This window comes from Podarcis filfolensis (genome assembly GCF_964270895.1).
Source record: "Podarcis filfolensis genome assembly, chromosome: 5".
In the NCBI taxonomy this organism is placed as follows: domain Eukaryota; kingdom Metazoa; phylum Chordata; class Lepidosauria; order Squamata; family Lacertidae; genus Podarcis; species Podarcis filfolensis.
The window spans coordinates 69975338-70001273 of NC_139608.1; the positions used below are offsets into that span (position 1 = coordinate 69975338).

The following is a 25936-nucleotide window of genomic DNA, read 5'->3' on the forward strand; positions in this document are numbered from 1 at the left end:
GGGCAGAAAGATGGGGAAGGCAGGGAAGGCGGCCGTGCACCACGGCGCTCTCCTTAAACGTCTTCCGGGATATCTGGAGTGACGCCCGGTTCCTTAGTCATTGCCCAGCAGATAGCAATCGAAAGCGGACCAGTGATTCAGGCTACTTACTTGCTACCACCCCCCTCCGCCCCCTGGAAATAAATAGGGCGGAAGCGGCAGCGTTTTCCTGCTCGCTTGCAGACTTTCCATTTTGCAGGTAAGTGGAAATGCGGAAAGCTTCCAGAGATTTCCCTTTGTGGGGCGGAAATGATAATAATAAATGGAAATTTTGGTAATGATTGTTTCTGCGAGTCCAGTTTTGCGAGAGGCCTGACTTGGACCGAGGCAGTGTTCACGAGTATTTTGGAAGGGGGCATTTCGTTGCTCCGTTAGCAACGGAGGATAGTGGCCGATATATGCTTCTCAGTTTTTTAGCAGCATGCCGCAGTTTCATTAAAGCAAACAAACAAAAACAAGGCAGCTTTCCATAATAATAACAGTTTTAAGGAAGAAGGCACCAAGCATTCCGTTAGTTGCCTACCTTATGAGCTTAGCAGCAAGAGAGTCGTTTTCAGCAAACGGCTGAAAGTTTGCATAAGAGGCGCTCGCTGAATCCCGGTTGGAATCGACTGGTGACGCCGGAGGCTGTTCCCTGCAGTTATCAAATGAGCCTCAGCAGCTCCGGGGACAGCTGGCGACGCGCCTCCTGCGGATGATCCCGGGGACTGAACCGGTGTATCAGGGATCAGGCAGTCCTGAGACTTTCTAATGGTTTCTGGATCCCATGCCTTATGAAGTACCAACAGCACAGCATGTACCAATAAGTAATCTAATTAGAATTAGCAAAATTAGGGTTAGTAAAATTAGTAAAAACTAATCGGTGCAATTAGTACGTAGATCTCTGTTCCTCAGCTGAACTCTTCACAGCATTTCCCCCTCTTTTCTCATTTTCTTTAGCTGCCTTGGCTGAAGACCTTTTGCTCTCTTTGCGATGGGCGGCCAAATCTCTGCGGACAAGTCGGTGCAGGTGGTGATAGTCGGGGGCGGCTTCGGCGGGATTGAAGCTGCCCGCAAGCTCAAGTGTTGGGGAGTCCCCTTCGTTCTGGTGGACATGAGGGACGCTTTCCACCACAATGTCGCTGCTCTCCGGGCTGCCGTACAGAGTGGTGAGCTTCTCCTTCTGGGGGCAGCAGCATATGTGCTTCTTTCTCTAAGATATGGGCAGTTTGTATAAGGGAGATAAGCGGTCAAACCAATTGCATAGATAGGGGTTTATACCATGGAGCTGTGTTGCTTACTCAGGCCTTAGAAATCACAATTGGTAGAGAGGGCTCTGTGTGATGTCATTTCCGGTTCTCCTGGAGAGGAAGGAGCATATAGTACTTCCTGTTCCCCTCTTCCTTCAACCAGCCATGGGGGCAGGTGTGCCCTTTGCTCGCTCCAGCTCAGACAGATGCCTGAAGCTGGTTACACTGTAAATATGCCTATTTCCCCTGCATACATATTTTATATTGTTGCCACTGCTATGAACCAATGCAAGATGATCAGTAAGTCAGTCATATTTTCAAACTTACTTCTCAAGTTGTAGCCCGATTCATTGTTAAGTGGAGCAAGAAAGGGAGAGTCGGCTTCCTTCAAAGCTGGACTTGCTCAAAGCAAAGTTTCATAGCTTAACTCCTATGCTTTATAAATTTTGCTGCCAAGGATGGGATTTTGAGACTCTGTTCAACCCACACACGTGGGTGCCTGGAGGGATAAATTGCAATTGATATATCCTCTCCTACCCATTAAAACCCATCCCACAAACAGCTGCAGTGTGCTATGAGAATATTTGTAGGTAGGATGGGAGCTCTTGGATCTATGTTGAGAAATTAAGTACTGAGCCTGATAATCAAACACCTCTTTCCAGGTGGCAAAACCAGGCTGAATCCTGCACATAACAGCAACTGTAGCCTCATTCTTTTCCCTACACTTGTTTCTCTCCCTGCCCTTGTCCCCAACAACTTGATGGGTCCTTTCCTGTCAGGGCCATATGCTGGGAAACTACTTTTTTTCTTTTAAATGCCCTGTAAATCTTTAGGAAAATTTTGCTGCTGCGTGAATTGCTAAGCTGAAAAGTTTCCAGGTAGCACCCTGTGATTCTCCCACTCCAAGTACTTGACATTCCTTCATTTTTGCAGTCCCAGATGGGAGTGATAATGAGGTTTACTGCACCCACAGTGACAATATTGGTTTGAGGAGACAACAAGTTATATGGGCCTGCTATAACAACAAAATGTTTCAAAATTAAACCAGTTCAGGATACTGAGTTGAAATTCTGTGATTTAGCAACTTGAGAAGCCTGAGGGCACCTAAGCAATACCCTGATCCTTTATCTTCTGTTCCGTTTCTGTGTTGTTGATCCGAAGGATTGGTTATATTTTCTTTGCTTTTAGAAATTGGTAGTTGTACAGTGATTTATGCCACTTTTTTTTTTTTACACTGTATACTGCTCTGAATACATTGGTAGAAGAATCAGACAGAAAAAATATAGTTATATTCATATGGCAAAGTTTTGGGAGCCTTAATGTTTGTGGGGCAGAATTATGACTGAGGCCTAGTCTACACATGCAGCAGAATGAGGTGGTTAAGCCCTGTGGTGGTATAAAGGACCCTAATTTATTATTTAAGTTTTCTCTTTTTGTGTTGCCTTTTGTAAAAAGTTCACTGTACCTAGAAACTGGAGCAGATCCACGCCTTACATTTAAAACACACCCAACAAAAACCTCCAAGGAAGGCGAGTCCACAACCTCCCGAGGAAGTCCGTTCTATTGTCGAACAGCTTGCACTGTCAGAAAATTCTTCCTGATGTTTAGCCAGAATCTTCTTTCTTGTAACTTGAATCCATTGGTTTGGGTCCTGCCCTCCAGAGCAGGAGAAAACAAGCTCGCTCCATCCTCCATGTGACAGCTCTTTAGATATGTGGAGATAGCTATCATACCTCTTGTCAGTCTCCTCTTTCTCAAGAATACAGTTGGGTGTGGCTTAAACACATGGTGTGGACCTGCAGGTGGGTTGGACTGAAGTGTTTTTGTTTCTGTTATAGGTTGCTATTTTAACTCGTAGGGGTTTTTTTTTTGGGGGGGTGTACACTCTGAATGTAACATGCACCCCCTGCGGTCTACTCCTATTTGGGCTTCTACCTTCTCATCCTGCCACACACACAGACTAGGCCATACACGTATTAAATATTTAACTTCTTTGTAATCTTGCTCTTTAAGTACCATGAATGGCCTGAAAATTCTATACATCATTTTGCAGGATTTGCCAAGAAAACTTTCATCTCCTTCTCCAAGACCTTCGGAGGCAGTTTCCGGCAGGGTCTGGTAATTGGAATTGACTTGGAGAAACGGCATGTCCTGTTGAATGATGGTGAAGTGAGTGCATTGAGGCTAAAATCTGTGGTAGCCTGTAGACATGAATTGCAAGAAGGTCCGACTGACCCTCTTTTAACATCTCTTTTTAGCAGCTCTGCTATTCCCACCTGATCCTTGCCACAGGGAGTGATGGGCCTTTCCCAGGAAAATTTGACAAACCCATGGACATGCAGTCTGCTATTCAGACCTACGAGGACATGGTTCAAGAGGTGATGTTGCAAATTCCTTTTGGTGGGAAATTGGTCTTTTCACCTTGTGTATGGCTATGTCTAGGGTCTGTACATGGACCTACCTTGGCTCACTAAAGTGCCACTTAAGGCTGACTTCTGGCAAGATGGCAGTTGGGCAAGTCCAAATACTCCCTTTCAATCAGAAACTCAGACATATAAGCTTGGCACCAAATGGCTCCTTAAACCAGGGTTACAGTTGCCAAAACAGAATGCCTAGTTTCCATTTGGCGGCCAGAAGGCTCATAAGTCGTATTTTTCAAGACAACTTTTGGGTTCCTGAAATTCGCTCTGATGGTGCAGATAAAATATTACAGATATAATTCCACAGGATGCATTGTTAGCATGTGAAAACAGGCAAGATCCAAGAACCCCAGGCATGCACATCCAGATGGTGGAGATGTAAGGCGCCATCCTGCTTAAAATTATGAAGACATATTAACATAATATCTAAACTCTCTTGTTTCTCCTGGTTTTGAAAGGTTGAGAAATCTCCCCGCATAGTAATTGTGGGGGGTGGTTCTGCTGGTGTTGAAATGGCTGCGGAGGTTAAGACGAAGTATCCCAACAAAGAGGTAGGAGCCACAAGTGACACTACCGCTCACCATTTTATTCCTCTGGTAATTAAAATTTCCCCAGAATAGACAAGGGTTGCCGTAAGTGTGGACTCTTAAATGTTTGTTTGTGTGATTCTAAATATCTCTATAGTTTTTTTTACATTTCTTTACCCCTGCCCCCAACAGATAACTGCAATTCTGTGCATGGTTACTTGGGAACAAGTTCCACTGTGTTCATTGGGACTTGCTTCCAGCTAAGTATGCATAGGATTACAGTTGAAATTGTTTTATTTTCAAAAGTGAATGGGTGCTTGGCGTTTTTTCCTCCTCTATTGCATTGTCTTTAAATGTATGCTCAGTGCTACAGGTTGGCTAATTCCTCTTTTTTGGTCTTTTTTAAGCAGAAAAATTGCAATTTGGATGAGTTGTTGCCCTGTTCTGCTGTTATGTTGAATTGTAATCCAGGGACTCCATTTTCTTTGGCTGTGTAGTGGATTCTAGCTTGCTATGTCTTCTGTAAGCCAAAGCTTTACTTTTGCGGGGGGCGGGGCGGGGAGCGATCTAGATCTAGTTGCCAGCATAGCAAACACAAATATGAAAAGCTGCATGATTTTATGGGCTCTCAATGGCCACATTTGGGTGTCATGATATACTAGGTAAACTATTTACCATGCATGAAACCAGTTGCACCCACTTAACCATATTCCCTGGCTTAGTGTAGTGTCTGAACCAGGAATTGTGGCTTCTTTCACACCAAGCAAACCATGATAAGCTAAGGTCTACTGATTGTGGTTTGAGAGAAACAAACCCTGATCCCTGATTTGGATGGAACACTAAGCCACCAACTTTTTATTTTATTTTCTCCCTAAAAAGGAACGAAGGGGCTCATGCATGGGAACCCATGCTTTACTACGATTTACCACAATGTGAGAATGCTGCCTCTGTAGTAATCGAAAACCTGGTTAAATTGATATTGCAGACAGGTAATGGGTCTTTGCTGTTAACACCCACAAATTCAACAATGTGGTTTTGTCCCCAGGTCACCCTTATTCACTCAAAAGTTGCACTGGCAGATGCAGAAGTGCTCCCCAGAGTTCGGCAGGAGGTGAAGGAGTCCCTTTTAAAAGAGGGGGTACATCTCTTATTGAGTAGGTACATAGCTCATTTATTGCATGTAATTGTCTCCTAGGAAAGCTGAAAATGATCTTTCCTCTTAAACGTTTCTAGACTGATTAAGGGTTGCTTCAGAAGAGTTTCTTTTTGTGCTTTGGTATACATACACTGTGCATCTCAATGAAACTATGCTCATGTAATTTATTTAGCTACTTTTAAAATAATACACAGGAACAATTGGCAAAGAGGATTGAGCCCCTGCTCGTATTTTAGTAGCATAAATGGTTAACATGCATGCACATGTCAAATTAGGACATACAGTGTTTGTATTTTGTACGTTGCTCAAAAAAGTTATTTAGAGTGGTTCATGGGGATTACATACTGTGGCAACTTTCATGTAAGTTGGAATACTGTACTCCCATTGGACTTGGGGAGCGTTGCTTCTGAGTAGACAAGCATAAGATTATACAGTACTTCGTTCCTATTTTACTTCAGGTTACTTGGTGAGGATATTGTGTATTTATTTTAACTGAAATGTGTTTTTGCTCAGGAGCTGTATACAATGTGAAGTCCTCCCTGGGACCAAGTTCCAACCCAATTTTTATAATTAGAAGTTGCTCATATAATAGAGTTCCAAGATTTTCTTTATAACCAGGAGGGTTAGTAACACGTCTTTTTTAAACAAAACCGTATTGGAAGTTTTGAACTGGGCACTTGGTTACTTTTAAGTTATGGTAAATATAAAACAGGGCTGGGGACTGAATGTAGGTTCTCCAGATCTTTTATCTGACCTGTGGGATTCTGCAGGCCATGCCATGTGTCCAGTTTAACATATTCCAGCCTTCCTGAGCACCCTGTCTGAAAAAGTTTTCCCCACCCTTGTTCTAAAATTTAAAGTTAACCAACATCCTTTTGAGGAATAAATACCTTAAAGCACAAGAGGATGGGAGCACGATTGTTGCAGTGGTTCGGTGACATATGGTGTCCTTGTTTTTGTTTTTTGGCTGCTTACAACAGGTCAGAAAGTTGAAAACCTGCAATCACTGACTTTAAACCAATTCAAAGAGAACATGATAGTGAAGACAGACAAAGGCACAGAGATTGTTACCGACATGGTGATTCTCTGTACTGGGATAAAAGTCAATTCCGCAGCATACAGCGGTGCATTCAGTAAGTTATTTCCCACCCTGACTTCATGTTTAAGGTAACATAGTTCTTCCAGTCCTCATGTCTCAGTTATAAATTGGAATTGTAACTTTGTACTTAGTTTCAGAAAGTGCCAGGCTAGCGATATTCATTTGTTGGCTACTGTTGATGCCTTTTAAAATGTGACCTTTTACTCATATAGCTGGCCCTACCACGTAGTATCTGCCTCCACTGCTAGTTTTGGGAAGATAATTAAGGCACACATCCTATGCACACATAGCTGGGAGTAAGTCCCACTGAAGTCTTGCTTCTGAGTAGACATGCATAGGGTTGAAATGAGGGATAACATTCTGCATGTATTTTAATCATTTTTAGACCTGGGACTTTGGAAGAAAATATACTAAAATGGGCACTTCTAATATATCTATATTTTACAGATAACGTTAGATGAGACTTGTTTTGTGGCTTGTGGAGAGTTCATGGTTTCCATAAGACCAAGAAAGACAGGTTAAACTGAATTACATAGTTCATGGAACTACATACTGATTCAATTCCATCATCCATCATTAGGCGACAAGCTGGCAAGTAATGGTGCTTTGCAAGTGAATGAGTACCTTCAGGTTAAAGGATATGATAACATTTATGCTATTGGCGATTGTGCTGATGTGAACGAGCCAAAAATGGCATACCATGCTGGGCTCCATGCAGATGTTGCAGTGACAAACATTGTCAACAGCCTGACACAGAAGCCTCTGAAAACCTATACACCAGGTAAGTTTTGTTTTGTGCCTTCATGTCTCTCTTACATGTCTTCGACAAATGTGCATTACAAGGGGTATGACAGGAGCTTCCATAACTGCACCAGAGTTTGAAGCTGCTATTTTAGGGGACTTCCTACAATCTCTTGTACTGCTGGTTCATTCCATACTTTGTTCGGGTGGGGAAATAATAGTTGCTAATTAAATGTGTGAACAAGGCCTCGATAGCTCTTATGAGTGGGGAATATGGACTTTGCATGAAATGTGGGTTAAATAAATGACTTAAAGTAAATAATGCAGCTTTATAAATCTTTGTGTCCCCTTCAGGATCACTCACATTTTTGATCTCACTGGGAAGATGCGATGGAGTGGGCCAAATCAGTGACTACTACGTGGGACATCTCTTAGTGACAGTAGTTAAAAGCAGGGATCTTTTTGTCTCACAAAGCTGGAGAAAGATGGGACAGTGTATGCCATGCTAGATAGAAAGGGGCTTGCAAGAAAAGATGCAGGTGTAACAGGACCAGTGCCAAAAAAAGAATATACCTTTCAATTAAAGAAGGGTTGGGTAGTTATTACTAACTTTAAAAAGCTTAACTTTTGTCATATATGGTTTGTATATCTTATCCAAGGCTATATTTTACATTGGACCTTGGGATCATTTTTACTATCTGGCTCATAAGCTATAATGGATTCTGAAAGTTCTTGAATTAAAAGAAGTAGCAACCTACAATCTGTTTTGTGCTGTATTCATTGAACTATGTGTGTCTTGTCTGCTTGAGTTTATCTTTTTTTGATATATTAAGCTTAAACCTACCTCTTTTAAGCAAACGATTTCCCCTAGAATATATTTATATTGACTTCTAGCTGATCCAAGCCCAAAAGGTTTAGGACAGTTGGTCCATGCAGCTCCCAAAACTGTGTAAGCTATGATGTGGCATAGCTCAAGCTTTAGAACTTATCAGTTCCTAGGACCTCAACACTGCAGTTGTTGTTACTTTACATATTTTTTTTGTGTTGAAAGTTGTTTGTTTCTTGAACAATACAGTATGATGACCTCAAAAAGTGAAGTTTTTTGTTTTTAAAAATGTATTTACAAGTTGAGTGTTTTCCTTCTATCCATGGGTAAAGAATGGAACATTAAAACCTTTACGAACAAACCTGGGTGAGTGCAGAATCGTTTTGATTAAAAAATCTAAAATGACAGCAACATACCTATTTTTCCTTGCCACCAACACATGGTCGTCTATTTCAAAGTAGATAAAAGGTAAATGTAAAATAACATTCCATTATGCACTACTTTTTCCTGTATTCAAAACTTTCATCCATCATAATACAGCTCTTTGTTGTTGTTGTTGATGATGATGATATTTCAAAAACAAACATAAAGGTGCCTCATCATATTACTCCCTTTGTTCATGGATGAGAGCAGAATTTAGTGAAGCTGATTTTGACTTCAAAATAAACTGTATAACACACTGGGCACTATTCAACTAAAGTTGAGCACTTTATGTACTCCCCTAAAGCTCAACAGCTGAAATCTAGGAGACTTACACGAACAGTGGTACCTCATGTTATGGATGGGATCTGTTCCGGAGGCCCGTCCATAACGTGAAATGCCCGCAACTCAAAGCGCTGCATCTGTGCATGTGGCGAAACCCGGAAGTAACCCATTTCGGAACTTCGGGTTGCTGCGGAACATAACACGAAAAGATGCAACATGAAGCGGACGCAACATGTGGTATGACTGTACCTGATGATTGGGGGGGGGGTTCAACTACAATTTGTGACTGCATGGTTGCTTTTTTTAGTACATTTGTATCCCCCCTCCATTTGTCAGATTCTGTGGTGTCTTTTAGTAGTGCAAAACTACAATATAATCCGTTCCACACATCTTTCCCAGTGGCAATGTTGAATGACAGACTAGGATGGAACTGGTCTCATTGTTCCAAGAGACTTCTCTGTCATATAACTGAAGATGTTTTCCCTTGAGAATAAGTCTTAAGTGAAAAGGTTTTGAGTTTCAAGTTTTTAAAAAGCATGATGCCACATTTTTTTATATAAAAACAAATAAGATGAAATATTCTCAGCAATTACAGTTCATTCTGGGGTAAAACAGTAAAGCACCAAGTGAAGTTTTCTTTGAAATTACTTTCTCCAACATGGAATGTAGACATAACAAGGTTTTCTAACTACCAGTGGGGAAAGAAAGAGCAAACAATTCATTTTCCCACCCACTCTGTGTTGAATTGTCTTGCTACTCTAAAATGAGATTAATCTTTAAAAGGTCTAAACTAAAATAACTCGAGACATTAAAAGGTAAAGAGAGCTGGCAATGTAATTTCTTAGGGATGATACAAAATGGTAGAGGGTGCCTAAAGCATGGTATAATTGCCGATCAAATTCTCCCAAACAAATTCCCCTTCTCCCCCCCACAATTAACAAAAGCCCTCCACCCATCACAAAACTTCAAACCTACTCACATACTCCGTCCTCACAATATTTTAAAAATAAAACCCACTTCTAATTCATTCCTACTCATATTCATGTTGAAAAATAAATTTTCATTTGGCTTCTGTTGCTACTTTGCATCTAGCTTTGCCATCTCTTGCACGTAGATGCCAATGCTCTCACTGTCAAAAAGCACGAAGTAAATGTTCTTCAAGGAAGAAGGGCTGGAGTCATCAAAATGGGAAGAAATGGCTTTGAGTGTCAGCTGGGCTGCAGTCTGTTTTGGAAAGCAATTTCTATATACAGGGGGAAAGAGATCAACATTAAAGCTTGAACATAAGAGCATTAGCCCAAATTATGAGCTAAATGTACTTTATAAATGCTCAACTCATTATCTAAAAGATGTTATTCCAGAAAATTATCAATAATGTTCAACCTTATAATTGCTAAGATTATAGCAGCTAAAAATCAGAAAAAGCGTATCTCCTACTATATTTGAATGGATTGAGAAAATTTGGACCATAGCAACTATGATCAAGCTAACATAAAAGTACATATGCACCAGCCTAACAGACTTATGGAAAAATGGGTATCTGCTGTCCAGGAATATCAGCATATTTATAAAGGATGGATAATCTTTGTTTGGGAAGAAGAGGAATGATAACAGGCAAGGGCTCATAGGGACATGAAGCTTGGAAAGAGTGCAGTGGATCAAGATCAAGATGTAGCTGAATCAACAACAGTAGTTTCAAGATACAGATAGTAGAGCTTACTTGGTCATGGAAATAAAGGGAAGGGAATTATGGGAAGAGAAGCTGGCTGATAGTGCTTCTCAAAGCACAATGGCAGTCATTCAAGATTCAAAAAGATAGTATACCACACAATGTAAGTAATGAATGGCTACTGGGCAGAGGAGACACTGTTGGAGAGAAGTATCTTAACATTTCACCTAGCATACCTAAATCCTTGGACAGCACTGAAAAAGGCCACAGCTATTGAAATATAAAGCCAGTCACAGAAATCATTAGGGCAGCCAACTCCTTTCTAGCAAAGCTCTTTAGTAGTTGCATGATATACTAGAAGTTCAGAAAGCGATGCTTTCCTTGACACAGAGATGCAATGACTTGAAAAAGTTGAACATTATGCAGTCATTAAAGGTGCTGGACCTCTGGCAGGAAAAAAAATATATGGCAAGCCTTCATGTCACACTTACAAATTTGTTTTGTGACAAATTTGACAAGATGTTGAAACATTCATAACTAAGTGGCGGGGCTTTACAGAGAAAACCACATACCTGCCACTGGGGAAAGGTGGGAAAGCCACAGATTTCAGCTTCTTGTCTTCAGCAGCAGTTAAACAGTTCTTTACAGTCTCCTCCAGTTGCTCTTCACATTTGTCTGAACCCCACTGTGGGATGTGACAGTGAATGACAAACTTTGCTGCTAGACCAGTAGACTGGCTGAGAGCAGCTGAGGAAAAAAGGGAGAAAAAAAGCAAATATGTTAGGCGTTAAAAACACCCTGTCAGTTTAATCAGGTCTATAATTTTTGGCTACGGAAACCAATAATTTTTGGCTACAGAAGCCAAAAATTGTTGCCAGCCCCCATCCCTCTGTCTGGCTTTTCGTCAGGAAGAACCAGCGGGATGGGGGGAAGCTTGCTTGCATACCACTGCTTGAAGGTGCCTTTGCCATCCTCCATCCAGTGAGGGGAGGGTTGCCATGTGGTGTAACCCACAGCCCCCCTCCTGACTCTGGAGGGTACAAAAATCACTAAGCTCTGCAGTTTCAGAATTAGATTTAAGGCTTATCATCTCTTGCACTCTGCAGAGGACAGCTCCACACTTGCTGCAGTGAGCGTGGCAAATGAAACTGTTAAGCCTGCTATTCATTCATACTTCCAAACCAAAATAACATTCCTTATAAAAATATAAGGTAGTCTTTATTCTGTTGCAATACAAGCTACCTGTGGGATGGAATCCCACAGAGATTGAAATAACTCATGCATTTTTTCGAAAAGCTATTCCAAAGACAAACAACAGCAAGAAAAAATATTTCTTGAATATTTGTAAGGAGAAAATACTAAATGATTAATAAAAAAAAATCTGCAATAAACAAAAGAGGTTACCTTCTGTGACTTCCAGAGGTCCTTGTGTTTTACGGAGTTCCTTTATGGTTTCTAAGAACTCTTTACCTCCAGACTTTTCCAGTGCCTTACCTGGGGGGCAAAAAAGCAAGACACGTTTCTATTAAAATACTAGTGGAGTTTTCACATAAAAATATAGAATCTGAAGTCAGCTATCAATTTTGAGCCTATAGCCCTACGGTCAAAGATTCATTTAATAAAATGATTTCCCCTCCTCCCAGTGCCTCAACTTTCCATTTAAAATGTAGATAAATATTGTGCTGGCTGTCTCAAGTTTATTATAGTTTTATCGCACTATGGTTTTTTTTTTTTCTATTTGTAAGACACCAAGATAATTCATTTTATGAGGTGTCTAAAAGAGAATAAACAAACAAAACTCTTAAAACACTAGCAAAAACCTAAGTACATAGCAAATGCAGCCAACTTTAGGATGGTGTAATTAAAAAGCAAACATAGTATTGCACCAACTTATTGTGTTATGAGATATATAGGCATCTGAAATCTTGAAACAAGACATTTGAATTATATCACTGTTAAAAATAAAACAATTGCCACAAAGATGGAAACTGCTGTACAAATACTGCAAGGGCTTTTGTTACACATAACTCAGACTTCAGCAACCTGGAGACCTCCAGAGGTTTGGACTACAACTGCTTTGAGTGCCAGTCAGCTTAGCCACACTGGCTGGGGCTGATGGAAGTTGTATTAGTTTTGAGTTCTGATGTTAAGGTTAGACTTCAACAGTCCCGCTGGAAAAGGGTTACAATTACAATTCAAAGGTTCAAATATCCCCATCTCCTTAAAAAAAAAAAGAGTTTTAGAGACTTACCTACTTCTTCTTTGAGGTCTATTTCACTAGTAGTCGGGTGCACAATGCCTTCTACTTTCATAGAACCAATATGGCTGATGTCACTCTGCGTCAGAGAGAGCTGCAAGATGCCAATGAAACAGGAGAAAGAATTCACAAGAATATAAAGAAGCTGGCTGGATTGGACTAAAGGACTATAAAGTACAGAATCTTGTTTCAAACATGCCAAATAGCTGTCTTCAGGAAACCTGCAATCGGATTGCATAAAATCAAAATCCGTCTCCTATTCTATGACCCCAGCAGATTGTATCCAGAGATACTTTTTAGAGATGAGGAAACCAGAACCAAACATAAGATTCAAAAAGTGACCATATCATAGATTCATATAAAGGCATCAGGATACTGACAAGCTCTATTTTCAGGTCCTTTCCTAACATTCCCAGCAAAGAAATTGCCTTTATGCTGCAAACCAAGTTTATGCTTTCAGTGAGCTGCTAACCATAACTTTGATATATTTCCTATGTAGTCTTAGCCTGTTCACATCCCATTTGTGTGTGTGTGTGTGCTGCTATGCACTTTGCATTTATTTACTGATGCTGTGAAATTGTCTGAATACTAAACTACTAAAACAGAAAGCAGATTGTACTTCATTTTCTTATTGCTACCAAGCTGCTATCAAATTGCAAGGCTCTCACTTTCAAACTAGGGCTACCAGCAGCTCACTTTTCAGACTTCAAACAGAGCCTTTAAATACAGGATGACCACATGCTCTTTTCATTAGAAACCCCTGCTATCTTTTAAATGCCTATCTTTATAATCAAGTAATGCATTAACCTGGCCCAAATCCAGCTGCACATGTGCACAGCAGTAATTGGGCTTCTGTGTGCATAGCCTGTATCAGATAACTGGTGATAACTCTGATCACCCATTCAGGGGAAGCAGGTAATGGGAGAGAGGGTACAAAATCCAGTCCCCTAACCAACAAATGGTTAGAATAACTGCCAGTTTTCTGACCGCAGCGCAAGCATCTGGATGCAGGGAGGAATTATGCAAGCAATTACTCATTCACCCATGGAAACATGCAAAGAACCCTGCTTTCCCGCCCCCAGCTGATCAGGGCACTTGATTTCTGTGTTTACTATATGCATATGTATCTATAGTTACAGAGATTCACCTGAAATAAACTGGACTAAGGGCACATAACTTCCCCTCTAATAGGTTCATTGTTTTCAGTTTGCACAAGAAATACCTAACATTTTTGGATTTCAGTTTTACTAAAGCTGCATCTTCCTATTATTACTATCATTAAATTTATATACTGGCCTTCATTGGAAGTTCTCAGGGTGGTTCACATCACAGAGAAAGAACAAATAGTGAGAACAAAAGCAAAACAAAACAATAACCCCCCCGCGCCCCATTCCCACAATCACATTTAAAAGACCACAGAATATTAATCAGCCTGGTCAAAGAGGAACATTTTCACCTGGCACGTAAGGATATTTAATGAGGGCATGCAGTGAGCGAACCTCGCTGGGGAGAGCATTTCACAAACGGGGAGCCACTACAGAAAAGGCCTATTCTTGTGTTGCCACCCTCCAGACCTCTTGAGGCACATGAAGCAGGGCCCCAGATAGTGATCACAGAATCCGGGTTGGTTTATATGGGGAGAGGTATTGCAGCACAGTGCATGAAGTAGCAGCACAGTGTTCAGAGATGTTAAGATTATTGTAGTGCAAACTAATGCAGTCCCAGACCCCTGGAATTTGTGCCTTATAAATAACCCATACCTATTTCATGCAACACTTTCTCACAGAGTCTCTCTGTGTGTGTGTGTGTGTGTGTGTGTGTGTGAGTGAGAGAGAGAGAGAGAGAGAGAGAGAATATTCGTTGCTGTGAATGAGGAGAGGGGTGAGACATCAGTAAGAATCATGATTGAATAGCAGGGGCATGGCCTGTTTTAAACAGGAGAAAGCTTAAACATATAGTTCCTAGAGTGAAGATCCGCAGAGTGGCTACTTCATCATGATTTTTTTTTTCTTAAAAGAAGGAATTGCTTCATAAAAATACTTCTTGGATCTTGAGGAAACCTTGACTAAAATATATGCAAAGCGAGAGACAACTGAGCAAATTTTGGTGTGGATAGTGTGGACATAATTTTATTGTACTGTTCTCTAACTTGGTACCTTCTGTCCTGGAAGAAGACTCTTGGAGGAGAGTATAGTGAACCCATCACCAGGTCCATCATCAGCTGCTGAATTTGATGCTCCTTCTTTTTCATTCTCCTTCTGTTTGTTCTATTGGGGGCAGGGAAAAGAAACATTAAGAAGAAGAAAACCTAACAGAGTAGGTGGGGAAATGTACTGTCAGAGAAACACCCCCCCCCAATATTCACAACTAGAGTTTCCTCTGATGTGGTAACTTTTTTGTTTTCCACATGAGGGGCTAGTTCACATAAGCATCTTAGTGTGTAAGAACAAAACAGAAGAGCCATTGTGCAAGGATCTTAACACCTTATAGGTAAAGGTGTGACTTGGCTCTCAAATGGACAATGTGAAGATCAATGCTAGTATTAAACATAAATATATTTTGCCTTGCAGAGTTGGGTTTACTTTAACCTGTGCTATCCTGGTCAGGTCAGGTGTCCATTTGCAGCTCTGATAGATTTTGAAGACATGAACTGTTAACATATCCATGTGTGACTCATCTGTAGTTTTTTTATCGCCTGGCATATGTTGGAAGTGGAGAAAACAAACCAGCTCTTTAAATCTATGTTAAAAACCAAAAACACCAAGACTGTGGTCCTCAACGTAACTACTTGGAAATAAACTCTGTTGAAGTCACCCAAAGATTCACTTTCTTAGATGGAAGGAGCTTCCTTTGGAGGAAGGGAACCTTTGGATATAATCCAATGAGACTAATTTCCAAATTATTTCCCCCCAAAAATGGTGAAGTCTATTCCCTCTTTATACTATTAAGTGTTAAGGATAGCATTATATGTAAGGGTCCCCCCTTATACATTACAACCCTATATGGCAGCCAAACTCTTGAAAAGCTTGAGTTATTCCTTTAAAATAACTTACAGTTATTTTACAAGAAGATAACTCTGAAATGAACCTGACCACAAAGAAAGGCATTATAATGAGACCAGTCCTAAGAGGGATAGCATAGCCTGTTTTCCAAATAGAGCTGCTTGGTCCAAGTTTTGCTTACCTTTTTGGGTGCCCGGGCTTTTGCAGCCTTTGTTTTCTTTCCAGTCTTCTTGGTCCCCAAATATTTCCTCCCTCTCTTCTCTGGAGAAGGTGAAAGGATAGTATCAGATTTGCTTTTGGTGCCTCGTTTTTTGGCAAGAAGCTCTGGATGAATCCTGGGCAGGACACCTCCACTTGCAATGGTCACTCCTTTTAGCAACTGCAGAAAGAAGCAGTGTACAGAGACAGGACATACCTGAATACAAGTTCTCTTGAGGGTACTCATTCACTTTGATAGATTTGCTTGTTGTTTTTACAAACAATTCACTGTACAAAATGGAAAAACTCCAAATATGCAGCTCTGCTTTCATGCTTAAAAGAATAAAAATGTGGTCAAATAAGCAAAATAAAAATAAATTCAGTTATACCGTATTTTTCGCACCATAGGACGCTCCGGACAATAGGACGCACCTTGTTTTAGAGGGGGGAGAACAAGGGAAAAAAATTATTCCGATCTCTGCCCAGCGCCCCTTCAGCGAAGTGGCAGGAGGCGCTGCGCAGAGAGTGGGAGAATTTTCCCCCTCTCGTTTTCCCGCTCTAAAACAAGGTGCCGTTTAAGGTGCGTTCAGGCGGCTACCTTGGAAGCCTGGAGAGCGAGAGGGGTCGGTGCACACCGACCCCTCTCGCTCTCCAGGCTTCAGGTTCCTTTCGACCTGCTCTTTGGGGCTGGCGGGGGGGAAGCCCACCACCAGCCCCAAAGAGCAGGTCAGGGAGCAGCGGAAAGGCGCAGCGGAGAGGCTGCTGCCATAGTCACGCGTCACTTCTCCAGCTGGGAGAGGGTCGCGGGGGGGGGCTGCTTTAGCCCCGCGCGCGCTCTCCCGGGTGGAGAGGTGACGCGCGCCTATGGAGGCTCCTGCCATAGGCGCGCGTCACCTGTCCAGCCGGGAGAGGGTCGCGGGGGGCTGCTTTAGCCCCGCGCACGCTCTCCCGGGTGGAGAGGTGACGCGCGCCTATGGAGGCTCCTGCCATGGGCGCGCGTCACCTCTCCAGCCGGGAGAGGGTCGCGGGGGGCTGCTTTAGCCCCGCGCGCGCTCTCCCGGGTGGAGAGGTGACGCGCGCCTATGGAGGCTCCTGCCATGGGCGCGCGTCACCTCTCCAGCCGGGAGAGGGTCGCGGGGGGCTGCTTTAGCCCCGCACGCGCTCTCCCGGGTGGAGAGGTGACGCGCGCCTATGGAGGGCTATGGCGTCTTCGCTCCATAGGACGCACACACATTTTCCCTTCATTTTTGAAGGGGAAAAAGTGCGTCCTATAGAGTGAAAAATACGGTACTTCCTACATTTAATACAAAAAGGAAGACACAATTTATAGATCAGATTGCTGATACTGAAGGCCCATGAGCTTTGGTGACAATATACTCGTTTATGCTGTTATAACATTCTCCAATATTTCATGGATGAGAACTGAACCACTCTTTTGTGCATGTCCAAGTATTTCTGGAGTGGAGTCTGGCACCTCAGCAGCATGCCTGGCTACATAACGCTGCGGCCAACACAATTCAGACTCAATCTGCCGAAAGTAGAAACTGGGAGCTAAGCAGAAGGCTTAAGTGGACAAAACTAGTGAGGCAACCCACAAGCTATCCAGCAAGTAAAAACAACACTACTATATTGCATTTAAACCACAGAACACTGGTCCACTTTAACAGTTGAGGAACACAGAGGCACAGCAGTAAATACCCAGCCCAAGATAAGTGAATGAATTGATAGTAAGAATTCTAGAAAAATAAAACATTAAGCAATTGTAGCCTCCCTGCCCCCGGTTTGCACTGTGGTGGCCTAGTTCCCACAGAGATTAAACTACTAGCACTTCTCTCTATAATAGTTAAGCATCCCTCTCCATTGCTGCAAACTTCACCCAGAGTGTACCATTTCATCCCACTTCTCGTGTTCCTTCCCCAATCTGGGAAAACCAACCCCTGCTTCCCTTCCTATTCTCCCCAATTTCCTCCAATGTAAATTATGCCAAGACCTCACTAGGGCAGCTCAGGAGTCTACTCTCAATGTTGGGCCAGAGTTCTGGGAATAAAGGCACCTCTGAGATCATGAAGAGTACGAGCCCCTCATCACTGAACTACTGCAGACTTTTGCCCTCCCACAAACTTAACACTCAGGAGTGGGCTGCCTCTGAACACATGCATAAACACTGAACCATCATCCATCCTTTCTGCAATGCCCATTGTCTCCTCCCACTCCTCTCATTCCTTAACTTTCTCTCTCACACTTTCCCATCCCTTTTAACAATCTACCACAGTGGTTCCCAAAGGGTGTGGCACACCACACTGGTGTGGCAGGACATCGTGGCAAGTGTGGCAGAAACATTCTAGAACAATAAAATATTTAAACATTTCAGTGCAGTATAGTATATCCAGCCAACTGAGGAGATATGGAGAAGTTTATTCACTGTTATGTTACGTTTTGGTTGGGTCTTATAAAGGTATGTTCTATTGCAGGCTTCCTCAAACTTGGCCCTACAGATATTTTTGGCCTACAACTCCCATGATCCCTAGCTAGCAGGACCAGTGGTCAGGGATGATGGGAATTGTAGTCTCAAAACATCTGGAGAGCCGAGGTTGAGGCAGCCTGTTCTATTGGGTACGTCGTAATTTTGGTGGTACCATAGTTTATGGATGTCAAAGATACAGTCAGACCTCAGGTTGAAGTAGCTTCAGGATGAATATTTTCGGGTCGCACTCTGCGGCGACCCGGAAGTAGCGTAGCGTGTTACTTTCGGGTTTCATCGCTCGCCCATGCGCAGACGCTCAAAATGACGTCACGCGCCTGCACGGAAGCAGCGAAATGTGACCCGCACACCCGCAGTCGCATCTTACGTTTACTTCAGGATGCAAACGGGGCTCCGGAACAGATCTCGTTCGTATCCAGAGGTACCACTGTATAAAGTAGCACATCTCAATCTGATAGGCTACTCTTTGTGACACCTGTCTTGAGCTTCAGCTGCTGCTTTCATCCACATGAATCATGCAAAAAGGAGGGGAGAGAAGAGGGAGGAATGCCCCCCAGCCTCTAAATCAATCTGATTCATTGAAATATTTGCACACTGCTCTGTATAGATTTCATAGTGGTGTAAAACCATGGCAGTCATGGTTGAAACAGAACAATTGGAAAGCAACAGCACAAACCTCCAGCAGTTAAACTTGGACCAAGTTCAATGGAGTTTACTCCCAGGTAAGTAGGTATGGGATTGAAGTTTAGGTGATTGCATTTTGTGGCATTATAACAGTATAGCTGTTAGTATACCCTTTCTTAAACATTTCTGTGCTGGGGCAGCATGTCTAACTACTGAATACTAGTTAATAAAAATGTACTATTCAAATCAGAAGCACATGACTGTAGAGCTGCCCCATGTAGAGCAGGTTGATAAGAATGCTTTAAATTGACTCCAAACACTTCCATGCTTAATGTTTATTTTTTCACTTTCTCCCTCCCCCTCCCTGAAACTTTTAAACAAAGAACAGCAAACATGTTAATGAAGAATAACTGCAAGCCATGCAACACCTTGTTTGGCAAATTCAGAAAAAAACTGTAAGAAACCATGAGATCTTGGTTTTTCAACATTTTTTTTCCTAGTAGTGTTGAACTACAGCACTACAACAGTAATTAACAGTTATCCAATGCAATTATCTTCTGTAAATTGTTTGTAAAGCATACCTGATTCAGCTCCTCATCATTAGCAACTGCCAGAAGGATGTGTCTTGGAGCAATTCTTCCCTTTTTGTTGTCCCTTGCAGCATTACCAGCCAATTCCAATATTTCTGCTACAAATACATTGGGATACACGTCAGTAACAAGATACGTCTGTTCCTGGGACTCACTATGTAAATAATTTACACATTTAGGCCATCTGTGAACCACCTCACAGTTTCATTTCCTAGATCTGTAAAATTCTAGGTCCTTCCTTGAAATGGAAAAAAGCCTGGGATGTGTGTATTCCAATACCTTTGCTTTTAATGATTTACTGAATTTACTAAATGGGGGAGGAGCAGAGCAGCACAGTCCGAGCATTGCCAGCTTGCAGTGCAGGGGGGTGGCTTCCAATCTTTCTTTTCACTATACCAGTTCCAGGCTGCTAGCACCCTGCTCCTAAAGGCACCATTTCAGAGCTTTCTTCCTGCTCCCACTAGCGGGAGAACTGGCACGAGCTTTCTGCTCACCTGGGCCTTCCAGCACAGTGGAACCCTCTCCACTGGCAGTACTTCTCTCTGCTGGCAAAGAGGCAAACAGTGTGCCATCCTGACCCCTCCAGCCATAATCGAGGGATTAGGATTGCACTGTTATTTGACGATTTCTATTTATATCCTGCTTTTCAGTTATATAGTGCCCAAAGCTTCTTACAAAAAAAGAAAAGCTTTCCCACTTGGGATAAAACATGCATAATTGGATGTCCACTATTCCCACTGCTCTGTTAAAAGCTTGAACTCAACAACATCAAACGAGCAAATGATTTCTTTACCATTATACAGCCTCATTTCCAGAAGTGTTGTGCAAGCACTTGGCCTTGCCACTTCATTAATTTAATTAAAACATGTTCTTACCTGCTAGATATTCTATGACAGCTGCCATGTAGACAGGAGCTCCCACTCCTATCCGGAATTTGTATGTTCCTTTCTTTAAGTATCGCATCATTCTGCCCACTGGAAAAATAACGCCTGCTCTGCTGGAGCGAGACATTTTGGTCATTTTTTTCTTTCCACCTCGGGCCGACATTTTGTCGCTCTGTGTTTTTCAGTCTTCTGGCAGATTATTCTTATTTGCTTGTCCTAATATAAAACATACAAAGGGTGAAACAAGGATTGATATTGGGTGTGATATAATAGGAGTTGGATTTTTTTAAAATGTTGGGGAGCAAGATTTAAGGCTGTGTACACACTATACCTGGCTACGCTATATGTTCAGAACACATTCCCCTGCAAAGAATTCTGGGCCCTGTAGTTTGCCCCCAACAGAATTAGAATTCCCAGCAACCCTTAACAAACTGCAAAACATAAATGACCTATAATAATGTAATTGGTATGGAAACAATACTTTCAATATTGTACCAACTAGTCCACAATGTGAACAATTAACATGGCACAGCTGCCAATACCCATGATACATCTGAAACAAAGTTTTCATAGCCAGTTTCTTTGTCTGATGTTCATGTGCGTGTCAGTGTTTAGGCAGCAAGACCTTTATCACACACACATACGATACTATGAACAGGTGTGAAGGAACCCCATGCTGCAGAAGCACAGTACAAAAATAGAGAGAAAAACCTGTGTGACACAACTCAAAAACAGGGTGAAGACTGTGACCACAAAACACTGATTTGCCCGGGGGATCTGGAGAACTATGTGGGGAAATGGAATAGAGTATCCTTGAGGAAGGGTACTGACTGGAACAGTGAGCAAGAGAACTCCGCACTGCAACACTGGATATATGTCCCATTTGTCTGATTCAATTTCTCCTATTACAACCAAACCTGTTCATGTAATAGCCTCTCATATTATCCTAGGCTGTTCCAATGCAAACTAAAAATAGGCTTCTATACTTTTAAAAATTGTGCAAAGTGAAAATTTCTGAAAGGCACAGCTTTGTCATGAAGGGGTGAGCATAATTGTACCTGTTGAAATTGTCTTTGCTACACAGCTATGAAAAATACGGAAGCTGTATCCTTCATTGCATCGGAATACGCTATATTTTGATTCCATATGGCCACAAAGGCATATTTTTTTATAGGTAATAAGTAATATATAAGTAATTTCCATTTTTTATTTGACCTGATCTGTGGCTTTTAACCTGGAAGCCTCATACACAGATGAAACTTGTCCTAGCATAGAGATAAATGGATCTCAGGGTTGTGATCTAACTATGGAGATGTACCTGACTTACACACATCTGGTAAAATAGCCTGTATTTGCTCAGAAACTAGGCCACACCCCCACCTGATTCTGTACATAATGCCCATTGTGTGCTTGGCATTTTACAAAGTGAAAGAGGCACACAGGAGACAACAAAGGAAGGGGAGGAAAATGGAGCAGTGATAAAAAGGGCAAGTAACTGCAATTATTTCAGTTACATGTACTTAGGCTTAGTTAAATGCATCATTATACTGTTATTTGTTTGTGCTGTGTAGTTTTCGTGTGCCTATGTGAAGGGAAATAGGATGGCAACCTTTCCCCCTGGCAGAGGCTCTCTGCCTTCAATGCAGGCAACCCATTTATGCACAGGTTATGTCCCAGGTCATTGTGCGCAGTCAGTGGACTGTGTGTAAGCTCATTCCGCCCTCTTCTGGTACCAAACCTGGCAAGTGTGTGCACGGTCATATGTGCATCTAATGTGCACAAAATAGGATTTGCCCGTACCAAATTATATGCTGAAGTTCAAACAGCTGCAGCATTCTCAGAATGAGGATAAAACAATAAAGCAAACTGCACCTGTTTAATGCAATTCCTGTCAGACTTGTAGTTCTTTAAGATACAGAAACATAGGAAAAGTGAAAACCCCAGAAGGTAGAAGGGTTGTCTGTGGATAGATTCCTGATGTTAGCTTACACAATATTTTGCATTCATGTAGAAAGCTGCATGTCTACTTGTATTTCTGAGATAGGGCGATCTAATTCATGTGTTATCTAGGTGATGTGAGAGCCCTGTTCAGAAATGCTCTCCATGCATTCAGGGAATCAGGGGAGAGGAGGGCGTGGAGCCCACTGGTCCCACCCCCAGTTTGCCTACTGACTTCTCATCCATCGCCTTCATACATTCAGTGTGAGGTTTGGAAGCTTAGGGCTCCCAAATATATAGCAAACCAAACCTTCAACCAAAGGTGTACAGGTTGTGGGCAAGGCCAGCAGACATGCCGATACTGCTTCTCCTTCTCACTTGTTTCCTAAGCACATAAAGGGCACTTCTGATTTTTCTTTTCTTAAAAAAGAATATACTGCTTAATATATAAAATATTTCTAAGCAGTGCACAGAAAAACACACAAATATTACCTAAATATGTAAAACCACAAATACAAAATACAAAAACAAGAATGAAAAGTTAAGAAATAGAGCATTATAAGTGCACTTCTGATCGCAGGGGAAGATATCCATGATTGAATGTTCCCCATACAGAAAAGTATATACACTAGACTAGATGTTAGGGACAAGGGGATCACCAGACTACCAATTCAGTGGGAACTAGGCCTAAATGACAGGGAGATCAGATTGCTCAAATTATGTGGCAACTTCATTATTTCCACTGAATCTTCTGGCACGATGCAGAAAATATAGATATTATTTATCTAAAACATTTACATCCCTGTCAACAGGCGGCGTTTCAAAGTGGCTGATATAACCATGATATATGTTCTTTTTTATTATGGCAGTAGTGATCGATTGAGGGGCTGCGTGGGACAATAAGAGAAAACGTAAAAATTGGTAGACAACCGTATGGAAAAACAAAACAAAAAACCTCAAGACCTCGCAATTCACACACATACAGCGCTTCATAAATAGAGGCACGCACTGCGCATGCTCCGCGGCCGTTTCCTCCATCCATAACATTCCCTCAGAAGAGGGAGGTGTGACATTGCTCGTCCTCATATAAGAACGCCCCACTCTTTAAAGGGGCTGGCCTTTAAATTCAAGCAGGAACCTTTCTGTTTCAAATTCCAAACCGCCAAAGCATTAAAACTTATTTACGTAGCGAGCGAGAACGTGGAGGAAGATGTTGCTAATACGGAGTCGGGGGCGGGGCGCGCGCGCACTGAGGGACCCGCCCCGCCTAACGTTCTTTAGGGCACGCGCTCATAGGTCGGACGGTTGAAAGACGCGGGCTGGCAGTTTTTTCTTAAAGGGGGTGTGTGGGTGGGCGTGAGGGGGGCCAGCGTTTAAAGAGGCAGGATGGAGAGCGTGCGCTTATGCGCGAGCCGCCAGTGAGGCGCAGGGAACTCTGGGAAGCCAACGCCGTTCCCTTTCCCGCGCAATTCCCGTCCTCCTAGCCTCTGGCGGGGCGGGTGGGGGAGGCGTCTATCTCCGGGCTCTCTCGTCAAATTCCCGCCTCTCCTCGTTCTGCTTGTGGCCCGAGATGAGCGGGGGGGGGGGGAGTGGTTGAGATGCCGTTAACCGGCTCTCGCTGAAAGGGCGCCCCGGAAAGGGAAGCGCCGGGGAAGTGACCTCTCCTCACCTCACTCCCCCTTGGGACAGCCGTGCGGTGGGGAGGGAGAGAGGGAATCGCGACCCCCGAGAGAAATGGGGGGGGGTTAGAGAGAAACAGCGCAGAGGGCGGCGGCGCCTTCCCCCCCTTCACGCCACTCGGCGGCATTTTCTTGACCTCTGAGGAGGACAAAACGGGAGCGGGAAAAGCGCCGCAGCCTCAGCGGGAAGAGATTCTCATCTCGCGGGCTGAGGTGCCGCCACTCCCGCTTTTTTCTGTTTCAACGGCTCGTTCTGCCGCCTTTTCTCTCTCCCCCTCGCTTTGCTCCCTACCGGGGATGGCGCGCCTCTCCCCGCATCGCCTCCATGCGTGGGAATGGGGGGGGCAGGAGGCTGCGGCTGCTTTCGGGGGCCGCTTCCCTTCCCGCCGCGGCGCTTTGGGTGAGGGGCGGGGGCGGCCAGTGACGGCGACAGGCCTCCTCCTTCCCCACCCTCCCCTGTGGGCCCCAACGGCTTGTCCTCCGGGGGTGCATTAACCGAGCAGCCTTTCCCCCCGCCCCGAGCCTTCCCGGTCACCTGCCCGCCTGCTGCCGCCTCCGCTCCGGCGCCGCCGCAATGCCCGCGTCGCGCTTCCTCCTTTCCCTTCCGTCGCTTTTATTGTATGGTTTCAATGGCGGCAGCTCTGGAGGCCGGTGGTAGGGAGGGGAAGGGGGGTCCTTCTCCACATACCACCTCTAGGAGGAGCCACGGCAGCGCGGTCCTCCGAGCGCCCCCGCCGCCAGCCCTGGCGTCGACGGCGCTCTCCTGGTGCCTCAGGGAAGAGCCGCCAAGGGGGCCGGGTCGCCGAAAGCGAGCTGCGATGCTGGCAGCTGTAGCAGCAGCGGGGCTTTTTAGCCTTGCTCTTCGTTTGGATCGGCTGCGGGTCAGTTTTGGAGCCATCGGGACACCCTTTCGAAATAACCCAGTAACCCTCTTCCTACCTCTGAAGGTTCCCAGCGCCTCCCGCTCCCGAATTCTTCGCGATTTCTTCTAATTCTTGCTTCGCAGCGGTGACTTTAACCTAAAAGAAAGCTCTCTGCCAAGGAATACCTGCCCAAACAGAAAGGGGCGGGGCTCTTTGGGAAAATACTGTGCAGTGGTGCTTCTTTGGACCCGGTGTTACAACACCGCTGTACTCTTTCGCAAGCTGCTTCAGATCGCTGTTTGGCGAGGATGTTGCAGAGCGCGCTTGAGATCCAAAGAAGCATCAGTTAGGGATCTTGTGTTGCTAGATGTCCCTCTTCATCTTCGATGCCGCACAAAAAGTACGAGTCTTGTGTGTTCAAAGCTGCCACCGCAGCGTAGGCTTTTCGCCCATAATTATTCACTGAAAGGGTGGCACATCATTTCCCCACTTTTCATTACCACTGTTTAGCGCAGGTAAGGGTCGAACAGCAACTTGTTTGGAGTTGCGTTTTTTAAAAAACTGTTGAGGTGGCGTCATCTGTTCTTAAACATGTCAGGCAGATTGCTTCCTGTAATAAATTAATGTGAGTATATTGTGTGCAAAGAAAGGGAAGGACCATGCCTCTGGTAAAATACGCAGTTTGCCCCAGCAAAAAATTATGTGGAAGTAAGCCCTTCTTTGTTTCCTGAGGCTTCCAGTAAGATGTTTATAAGATGCTTCAACTACATAAAAAAGTATCTGGAGAATTGGGTTCATCTCCCTATAGGGCTCTACTCAGACTTCGAGATATTATTGAGAGGCCTTACTCCCATGTCTTGCCACCTTCATGGGCATGCTAAGTGGAACTTTTCAGTGGCTGCTCTCAAATTGTGTCATTGCCACAGAGGGCTAGGTTGGCTCTTTCCTTTTGTGGACAGGCAAAAACTTGATTCAGAAACCTTTGGCCACTAACTGGCTGTTGCAGCT

At 43.4% G+C, this 25936-nt stretch overlaps 2 protein-coding genes and 1 long non-coding RNA gene across 15 annotated transcripts in view; 1 reads left to right on the plus strand and 2 right to left on the minus strand.

Moving 5' to 3' along the window:
* The window catches only part of LOC310762825, a 67602-nt gene extending 66930 nt beyond the window's left edge, over positions 1-672 (minus strand). For both annotated transcript variants that reach the window (XR_014548209.1, XR_014548210.1), the window contains exon 1: positions 563-672. This is a non-coding gene — a long non-coding RNA (uncharacterized lncRNA). The remainder of the gene's footprint in view (positions 1-562) is intronic.
* Positions 1-7971, plus strand: AIFM2 (AIF family member 2). 4 transcript variants are annotated; one of them, XM_083614319.1, is made up of 9 exons: positions 1-238; positions 979-1187; positions 3322-3437; positions 3527-3646; positions 4147-4239; positions 5261-5369; positions 6352-6504; positions 7051-7251; positions 7566-7971. In XM_083614319.1, exons 2-9 carry the CDS (start codon positions 1013-1015, stop codon positions 7718-7720), a joined length of 1122 nt encoding a protein of 373 aa, XP_083470445.1. In that variant the 5' UTR covers positions 1-238; positions 979-1012; the 3' UTR covers positions 7721-7971. The 4 variants fall into 4 exon arrangements, with proteins under 4 accessions (XP_083470445.1, XP_083470447.1, XP_083470446.1 ...); XM_083614321.1 differs by lacking the exon at positions 1-238 and adding an exon at positions 710-845; XM_083614320.1 differs by lacking the exon at positions 1-238 and adding an exon at positions 748-874.
* Positions 6999-25555, minus strand: MACROH2A2 (macroH2A.2 histone). 9 transcript variants are annotated; one of them, XM_083614324.1, is made up of 9 exons: positions 25005-25555; positions 20440-20664; positions 19556-19662; positions 15852-16049; positions 14825-14935; positions 12663-12762; positions 11816-11905; positions 10984-11158; positions 6999-9985 (listed from the first exon to the last, which is right to left on the minus strand). In XM_083614324.1, exons 2-9 carry the CDS (start codon positions 20609-20611, stop codon positions 9820-9822), a joined length of 1119 nt encoding a protein of 372 aa, XP_083470450.1. In that variant the 5' UTR covers positions 20612-20664; positions 25005-25555; the 3' UTR covers positions 6999-9819. The 9 variants fall into 9 exon arrangements, with proteins under 9 accessions (XP_083470450.1, XP_083470449.1, XP_083470454.1 ...); XM_083614323.1 differs by lacking the exon at positions 25005-25555 and adding an exon at positions 24601-24983; XM_083614328.1 differs by lacking the exon at positions 25005-25555 and adding an exon at positions 24605-24883.
* Positions 25556-25936: the final 381 nt, after the last annotated feature.